The sequence below is a fragment of the Dermatophagoides pteronyssinus genome, unplaced genomic scaffold (assembly GCF_027571235.1).
Source record: "Dermatophagoides pteronyssinus isolate colony J.1.1.1.1 unplaced genomic scaffold, Derpt_VIB-CSIC_2022.12 sq0042, whole genome shotgun sequence".
NCBI classification, from domain to species: domain Eukaryota; kingdom Metazoa; phylum Arthropoda; class Arachnida; order Sarcoptiformes; family Pyroglyphidae; genus Dermatophagoides; species Dermatophagoides pteronyssinus.
In genome coordinates, this window is record NW_027461565.1 from 46839 (window position 1) to 56257 (window position 9419).

General features: G+C 28.8%; 2 protein-coding genes across 5 annotated transcripts in view; both read left to right on the forward strand.

Annotated features, from left to right (window-relative positions):
- The window catches only part of LOC113794355 (latrophilin Cirl-like), a 33589-nt gene extending 26382 nt beyond the window's left edge, over positions 1–7207 (forward strand). The window contains exons 1-8 of one of the 4 annotated variants that reach the window (XM_075823943.1): positions 766–877; positions 1669–1707; positions 1845–2037; positions 2275–2381; positions 2484–3632; positions 3720–3866; positions 3952–5444; positions 5673–7207. In XM_075823943.1, coding sequence (XP_075680058.1) covers positions 781–877; positions 1669–1707; positions 1845–2037; positions 2275–2381; positions 2484–3632; positions 3720–3866; positions 3952–5444; positions 5673–6629 — 4182 coding nt within the window. In that variant the 5' untranslated portion in view covers positions 766–780 and the 3' untranslated portion in view covers positions 6630–7207. Of the gene's footprint in view, positions 1–765; positions 878–1668; positions 1708–1844; positions 2038–2274; positions 2382–2483; positions 3633–3719; positions 3867–3951; positions 5473–5672 lie in introns of those variants that run through there. The other 3 variants (XM_027344477.2, XM_027344492.2, XM_027344485.2) reach the window with 3 other exon arrangements.
- A 248-nt stretch (positions 7208–7455) lies between these two features.
- On the forward strand, positions 7456–8790 carry LOC113793808 (putative oxidoreductase ZK1290.5). The gene is made up of 3 exons (XM_027343882.2): positions 7456–7743; positions 7806–7930; positions 7994–8790. The coding sequence occupies exons 1-3, from the start codon at positions 7629–7631 to the stop codon at positions 8717–8719; spliced, it is 966 nt and encodes a 321-aa protein (XP_027199683.1). The 5' UTR covers positions 7456–7628; the 3' UTR covers positions 8720–8790.
- The last annotated feature ends 629 nt before the right edge of the window (positions 8791–9419 follow it).

Here is a 9419-nt window from a genome sequence, read left to right on the forward strand (position 1 = left end):
TTTTTCTAATATAATGCAAGTGTGTATGTGAAAATGAAGCTGTCAAACACACCGAAGAATATGATGGCCAAGAAAATTTGTATCTCTGTGTTTCTTCTTCTTCCCATTCTAATATTTCACATTTTCAATTTTTCTTTCTGTTGTTGTTTGCAAAAAGAAAAAATCTTGAATAATGATTCTGACATTGTGATTCATTGATTTTTTTTTGTTTGGTCTTGTTTTTTATGGTCAATGTTTGTTGTGTGTGTAAAGATTTTCGAATGAATCTTATGGTTATGATGGCTATCGAAGAAAATTGATTTTAGGTTTTTTTCTATTCACAGTTGTTGTTGTTGTTGTTCATTCACGAGAATCGTAACGAAAATTTTTAATATAAAATTTCAAACGATTATAGTCAATTTTCAACTCTCGCCTTTTTGATCTAATCGATTTTTTACTTTTTCTTGCAATTTTCAATCAATATTTAGTTCCTGTTGATTATTGTTGTTTGGTGTTTTCAGTTTATTCAACTTTACACTTTTTTTTCCCACTTCTAATCGATTGTATTATCGATTAAAATTTGTTATTTTTTTCATCACTTTTTCTCTATACCTTATCTTTACGATTCTTTGTAAATATTATTATTACCAATCGATCAATAAATTCAATGAAAATCATCAATATATGTCAATCAAAGTCAGTGAAATAAAACGAACTCTCTATGACAATAATTTTTCTGATGAAAAAAAATTCAATACTGTCAAATTTGTCACATTTGATTCAATTTGACAATAATTCTGAATGAAAACACAGCGCGGTAAAGTAGTTTTTTTTTCATCATCAACAACAATTTTTTTCGTTCATGTTTTTTTTGCTCTTTTTAAAATCAATCATTCAGGTAAGGTACAGTTTGGCGGTTACCTATGATTTATATTTGATTTTTTTTCTTCACCATCACTATCAACATTTTAAAAGTTGATTACGTTTTTTTTCTTGCTTGCTTGCTGTGCTCATCACTTTGACATGTGTCTGTCTATGTCTATGTGTGTGTGTGTGTGTGTGACCGATGGAAATACCTGCCTGATTGACCTGGTGATTGGTCAGGTCGCCTTGGCGTCGTTTCTTTTTCGCATCAGAGGCGAAAAAACGAAAGAAAGAAAAAAACCGATTATCTCCGATTTGAAGTTTCATTTCTCCATTTAATCAGTTATATGTCATCTTGATGTTTGATTTTAATTTATAAAAAAAAATCTTTTAAAATTTTCTTCAAAAAAAAAAAAAACAAATCAAGATTCCGTTAAAAATGATGATAATACTGTTGATGATTGAAATGATTTAGTCTGCCACACAGCCATTTTAAATACTTGATTATTTTTTCATTTGGACAGATTTATCATTGTTGATTTTGTTGTTGATAATGATAATCGCGGGTATTTATATCAAAAAAATCCGTTTGATTATAAATAAACGGAATTAATTTTTTTCTTCGTCGTTTTCTTCGTTGATTTGAATTAAATTGCCCAAAAAAAAATGATGATGATGATTTTTCATTTGCTTTCTGTTTGCTTATTCTTTTCTATCTTTCATTATTCTTTTTCTGTTTATTTTTTTCGTTTTGTTTTGAATTTTATTTTAATTGATTTTTTTTATTTGCGTTTTTATTTATTTACGTTATTGGAAAACTTATAGTGAATGCATCCAATTTTTCCATAAGTCCTCCCAATCGAGGTAATTACCCTTTTTGTTTTGTTTTGTTTTTGTTTTTGTTCGTTATGTTTACCATTGAAATGAATGATTTTCTTTTCTTTTTCTGATTAAACAAAATAATTAATTAATCATTTTTTTTGCGGAATTTTCTTATATAGCTCGTATACAATATAAAACAACATATGCCTGTGAACATCGTGAATTACAATTAAATTGTGAACCAAATGAATCAATACATTTAGTACGTGCCAATTATGGTCGTTTTAGTTTAAGCATCTGTAATGAAGGTGGACGTCTTGATTTAAGTGTTATGTGTATGTCTTATCGTTCATTTCTAATCATGTCCGACAGGTAATTATTATTATCATTATTTTTTTAAAAAAGAAATTCTAAAATATTCTATGTTCTTTGAATTCATAATTTTAATTGCTCCATCTTTTCTATCATTGAACCCTATAATTATACATTAATTGTTGCTTTTTTTTTGTTTGTTACTAATATTTTTTTTTGCTTTGTTTTTTCTTTTAATTATTATTATCATTATAATAATGATGATGATGATGATAATTTTTTTGAAATAAAAAATAGATGTAGCAACAAATCTAGCTGTAGTGTCATTGTTTCAAGTAAATTATTTGATGATCCATGTCCTGGGACGGCCAAATATCTTGAAGTTCAATATCATTGTGTTCAAGGTTAGTTTTTGTTTTTCTTTTCATTCATTCACAAAACACACTAATCATCCATTTTAAATGATAATTCATTTTTCTTTATTTTAAAATTGTCTTTGACTTCAGGCTCAGCCTCTTCAATCATGTCATCTTCATCTTCATCTGCATCTTTTCCTTCCTCATCATCATCATCATCATCTTTGTCGTCATCACAGTCAACATCATTACAGACGACCACTCGACGACCACCAATCGAGTCTTCTTCAACCGTGAACAATACTATTCCGGTTATTCCGAATAATAATAATAATAGTCCAATAGATACAGTGTTTGTGCCTGCACCACTTCCTCCTCTTACAACCGATTCCTCTTATATGACACATGCTGAAGATCAGCCCGTTATAGCATCATCATCATCTTCAGATTCATCTGATCGATTAAATATACGATGGAATAAAACTATGATGGTCCCTACCGCTGAACGTTTTGATAATACATTGCCTTTAACAATAGCACCATTGTTGCCCTTTAATACAGCTGATAATAATAATAATCTTGATATACCAATCGATCAATCATCACCATCATCATCATCGAATATATTTACTCGTCCACAAGATAATTCATTAAGTTCATTATATGGTGGTAGTAATGGTGGTATTAATGTTGATATTTCACCGGAAGATTATTGTCCAAGTTCATTTGTTCGTAGTCTTTTTTGGAATTCTATACGTAAAAATGATATGACAAGCCAAAAATGTCCAGGAGGTGCTACCGGTTTTGTTAAATGGCGTTGTATTTATAATCATGAATTAGGTATTGCTGAATGGTATCCACCAAGACCTGATTTTAGTGAATGTCGTTCATTATGGCTTGATAATCTTGATGAACGTTTAAATAATCGTGAATCAGTCATTAAGATTGCTAGTGAACTAGCATTGATGACATTAACTAAACCATTATATTCAGAAGATTTAGTTAAAATTGCTAATATTATACAACAATTTCTTGAACATACAATAACCAGTATACAAAGCTTACAAACGGTTGAAGTTTGGCATCGACATCAAGTTCTTAAAGAATTGCTAACATTTATTGTTGAAATTGTTAGTAATTTACTTGGAAATGGACAAGATGATGCTTGGCTTGATTTGAACATAATCAATCGAAAAGAAGTTGCTTCAGCTTTAATCAAATCATTAGAAAAAAGTGCCTTACTATTAGCCGACAATACTAATCATGATGGTTCTACAGCCATTGCTCGTCCTAATGTTTGTAAGTATCCGATTTCAATATACTCAAATTCTTTTATCATTATAGATTTAATATGGAATTTTTTTTTGTTTCTTTAATGTTCCACAGTGGTTTCTGTACATGTTCTTGATACTGGCATGCCTATAAGTTTACAATTTCCTACTTATGAGGATATAACCGGAACAAATGATTGGACACGAATGGAAGATTCCATATTTCTTCCCGCACAATCTTTAGTTGATCATTCACAAGGAGGTATTTAAAAAAAAATCTTAATTCTAACTAATCTGTTCTTGACAACTAACCAATTTTGTTGTCCTTAATCATCTTATTTATTTAGGCCTTGCTAAAGTATCATTCTTCGCATATTATCGTATTGAAGATTTATTAAAACCATCACCTCAAACCGATTTTGAACGTTATAATACACATATGGCAAATCGATTACAGATGAATGCAAGTCAAAATTTAATGCTTATTAATTCACATGTAATCGGTGCTGCACTATCACATGATGGCCCTATTGATCATCCAACGCCTTTATCACAGCCAGTTACCATTATATTACGCCATATACAAGTGGAAAATATTTCTAATCCACAATGTGTTTATTGGAATATGAAGCATCAAAATTGGCTAACCGATGGCTGTTGGGTTGAATCGACAAACAGTACACATACTATATGTATGTGTAATCATCTTACACATTTTGCTGTGCTAAGTGAAATAAAAACGATTGTCGACAATCAATCAGATTCATCGATCGGCATTGGTCGATCATTAGTAATGGCCAGCTGTTCAATCAGTATGATTATATTGGCATTGTTGACCATTTTATTATTTTTAACACCGGTTGGCAATAAAATCACAGCATCGAATCATCGTAATCTTTATCTTACATTGTTTATATCGGAATTTATTTACATCTGTATGATAAATACGTTGGATAATATCACAATATTTACTCCTTGTTTAGCTATATTTCATTATTTTTTATTGACTTCATTTTTTTGGACATTCTTTAAAGCATTTGATGTTTATATGAATGTAAATCTAATTTATGAACATTTTAAATCTTCAAAACGTCTTTGGTGGTATTATTCATTTGCCTATATTGGTCCATTGATTATTGTGATTGCATGTTTTGCTCCACTACCAACCTATTATAGCCAATTTTTATTGTTAACACCGGCCAACAATTATGTCTACCTTACATTCATCGGTCCTTTCATTGGTCTTATATTGGCTAGTTTAATTTTTGTTTTGTTTGCTTATGTCATCATACGAAATCATACTATTTCAGCAACAACGATTAAATGTTTTGAAGATATACGTCTTGGTGGTTCAAAAAGTATGATCAATTGGATTCTATTATTGACATTGTTTCAATCAATAAATTGGCCATTAGCTTTTGCCTATATGTTTGCACAAGATTCGCAAATAATAGCCATTACATTTGCTTCGTTCAATTTATTATTAACATTATTTGTGGGCTTGTTTTGTGTACTTAAGACCGAAAATATTCAACATTCATTAATATTTCGTTATCTACCATTTTCATTTGGTAATAATAATCATCATCATCATCATCATCATCGATCTCAAATATCAAGTAATAATACGACAAAAAATTCAACTACTTCGGACGTTTATTCTACACGACCAGTTGTCACACAAATCACTTCTACACAAGTGAATGGCATTAATGTACATACACCAATCGGTGGTAATGGTGGTGGTATTGGCCATTCACCTTCATCACCAAATGCAATTAGTCCGGTATCGATGTCTATGTCTCCATGTATTGGCCAAGTACAACAACCATTGCCCATTGTACGTTATACCTCTTATCCTCATCCAGGTATTGCATCGTCCTGCACGTGTGCATGTTTTGTTTTTTAAAAATCTATATTTAAAAAAAAATTCACTATAGTTTCATATTTATGCTTTGCACTTGAAAATCTTTTTTTATTATCATATTAATACTTTCCTATTATTTTTGATTGTCATCTCATTAATTAATCTTTTTCGTTTTTTTTCTCCTATCATTTTCACAAATAGTCACATACCACACAATGGAATTTTCCAACTGTTCATCAACAAGATTTAATGAACAACAAAAATATATGCAAACAAGATCACCAATCTATTTTGGCACAACAGCAAGAAATCAATACCCTTTTGTATAATTATAGTAATCTTGATATGGATGTCAAAACATCTAATCAAGATATTCGACAACAACAACAACAACAAGAACCAATTATTGAATTCAATACAAAATTAATGGATAATTTTTCATTACGCAAAATCAAAACAAAACCATTGATCGATCAATTTGGAACGTTGCATAATTTAAATGGAAATCAATTTATTCGTCGTCAACAGCATAATAATCAGCCATCTAATGTTATTGATAATAAATACATTATACAAATGAATCCAAATCCACATCATATATCGAATATTGATCATATTTATGAAAGCATTGATAGTGATTCAATTGCATCAGCTGCAACATTGAATGAATATCATCGTCGAATGCAAATGATTAATTCATCATCAGTTCTTTATGGACAAAAATCATCAACAACAGTCAATGAAGATGATCTCAGTACATCCTCAATTTATGAGGATAGACCATTATTATTTACAAGTAATTCGAATAATTCTAGAAGAATATTTCAATCACAACAACAACAACAGCAACAAAATCATTATCATTCAAATGCAAATATTTATGATAAAACATCGGCCGGTAAACAGATGGATGATGGCAGCAAAATTATGAATATTGATAACAACGGACATCATGGACAACAACATGGCCATTCAAATATTCTTTGGCATTTAACTAAAGATTCACCAGTTTGTTTACCTGATTTATTACAAAAATCAACAAATCTACTTGTATCATATTCGGCTGAAAATAAAATTCGTAATAAAGTGATAATGAATGCAAATCAAAATTCAACAACAATATTTCAACAACAACAACAACAAAATAATAATAACTAATGTTAGAGATGGAATGTAAGAATGGATTCTTGACATGTATCGATTGTTGTATTTGCCAAAATCTCAAAATGCTAGTCTTTCAACACATCCTTTACACACACACAAACATAAATTCAATGTAAATTTCAATTCCAGAGAACAATTTATTCAAGACCTAGTCGTCCAAACAACAACAACAAAAAATCTATTTTTTCCTGCTCATCTAATTTTATTTTAATCAAACACAAACAAACAAACACCGCCGACACAAATTAATTGTGCCAAACACAATGGGAATCTCAATCTTTTTTTTTCTGTTTCTCTGCTATCTATCGTCCATTATTCATATATTCGTTGCCTTTTCATCTCATTTCTCCTTGTTTAAATTACAAAAAAAATCATTACAACAACAAACACACACAGTCATTTGTAATGGATAAAATTCCAGGAAAAAAAAATCATAACTTAACTTATAAAATTATGTACATTTTGTGTTTAAATAAACTTTTTAAATAAAACTGTATTTTATATAATGCTTGTAAATTATATCATTATTATATTATAAAATGATGAATAAATTTTTAATTCTAATATCTCTACTATTGATATTCGTATCCTTTTAGATCAGATTTTTGAAAAAAATCGTTTGAATTTTAAGAAAAAACTATTATATAGCGTGTGTAATATGTGCATAGTGGTATATATTCTGTATCGAAAACCAAATTCTTTCGATTCTACCGTTATTCTTTCGGTATTGTCGTAGTTTTGTAATATAATTATATAGCATATAGTTATAATAAAGTTATAGTAAAGTGATACTAATTTTAGAACATTATTATATGATCGCCTGTTTGTTGTTGTTTGTTATTGTTGATTCAAAAGTTCGATCATACGTTTTTTTGTTTGGTATATCCGTCTTTTTGTTGTTGTTGATAAATCAATTTTACATTGTTAAATATTGTTTTGTTCCTCAGAAATTTTTTTTCCTGTTCATCCTGGTTTCGAAAATCTTTCAATGAAATGAACAACATTAATTTACAACAACAACAAGATGTAAATAATCATACAAAAAATATTAATGAATCATTCGAAATCACCTTGAGAAATGGTGTGACAATGCCAATGATTGGTCTTGGTAATAATCAACCGAATGAATGAATTATGATTGATTTTTTGTTTTGTTTTCTTTGATAATAGGAACATCACACAGTGGTGGATATTCACATTCATGTGTTGTTTATGCATTACAAAAATGTGGTTATAGATTAATCGATACGGCTAAACGATATGGAACTGAAGAATTTTTAAAATATGCAATCAAAGTATGTTTGATTTTTTGATTTTTCATGAATATTTTTATTAATTAAAAACTTTTACCCGATTAGGAAAGTAATATTGATCGAAAGGAATTATTTTTAACAACAAAATTATGGCCTATTGATTGTGGATTTGAATCAACAAAACAAGCATTTCGTGGATCACTTCAAAGACTTGGTGTAGATTATTTAGATCTATTTCTTATACATTATCCTGAAGTATCATCAAAATGTCATAATAAATGGGAAACATTAGGCGAAACATGGCGTGCATTTGAATGCTTATATGATGAAGGTCTTATTCGTGCTATTGGTGTTTCAAATTATAAAATTGATGATATTGAACGACAATATGAATATGGTTCAATGAAACCATTTGTTAATCAAATTGAATTCCATCCATATCATTATCCAAAAGATATTATTGAATATTGTTATGAAAATCAAATTCAAATTCAAGGATATTGTCCTTTAGGTATGGGAAATTTAATCAATGAAAAACAAGTAAAAAATATAGCAAAATCGATTGGAAAAACATCGGCTCAAGTTTTAATACGTTGGTCATTACAGCATAATGTACCTACCATTCCAAAATCAACAAAACCAGAACGTGTTAAAGAAAATATATCAGTTTTTGATTTCAATCTTAATGATGAACAAATGAAAATACTCGATTCATTTAATAAAAAAATCAAATATCAAGATGTTAGTACTATACGAGAAAAAATTGATCAAAATCTTCCAGATGGTTATAAATTGGATAAAAATCTTCGTGAAAGATTATTAGAAAGTTAGACTGTTATTATTTAAATATTAACAAGTGTTATTCGAATTTTTGAATTTAATAAAATTGTTATTTTTCGAAAGTTTCTTTTGTTTATTTGCAAAAATACAAAAAATAAATAAATATTCATCGTAACCAAATTAGATGAAACCTGTGCTACCATCTAGTTTCTTAAATTGAAGGTTATCGTTTTTCACGATCGAGGATAAACCATCATTGATTTTTTTTTTTTGTCTAAAATAACTTATTTGATTAATGATTATTTTGATAAATAGCATTTTTATTTCTCTTGTCATTCACAATTCAATACATTGATCATGATGGATTTTTTTTCTCAATGAATTATGATTATGTTGACATATGATTGTCATCAAAAAGACAGACAATACATTGGTGCAAATTATTGTTTTAACATCAGCTATATTAGGATTTTTCTATCTGTTCAACAAGAAAAAAAATGATAATAATTAAATGATATACACATTTTGACATGACTAATTTATGTTCAAATTCAATCAACATCATCATTTTTGGTTTAAATAAAAATGAGAACCGGCTTTGCCGCCAAACAAATGTACCGGATATTATTTAAATATCAAGCATCAAATATCAATCAATCAGATTGTCTTTGCTCTAATCCACTTTTGCTTTTGCTTTCGTTTTGAGTTTATTTGGAACATTATTTCGTTTTATTTGGAAGCTTGATTTTCC

Bases quoted from the DNA above. Each gene is read 5' to 3' on its own strand.
- LOC113793808 (XM_027343882.2), top strand. From the start codon at position 7,629: ATGAACAACATTAATTTACAACAACAACAAGATGTAAATAATCATACA. The intron at 7,744-7,805 runs GTAATAATCAAC...CTTTGATAATAG, and splicing joins AATGCCAATGATTGGTCTTG to GAACATCACACAGTGGTGGA. The intron at 7,931-7,993 runs GTATGTTTGATT...TTACCCGATTAG, and splicing joins TTTTAAAATATGCAATCAAA to GAAAGTAATATTGATCGAAA.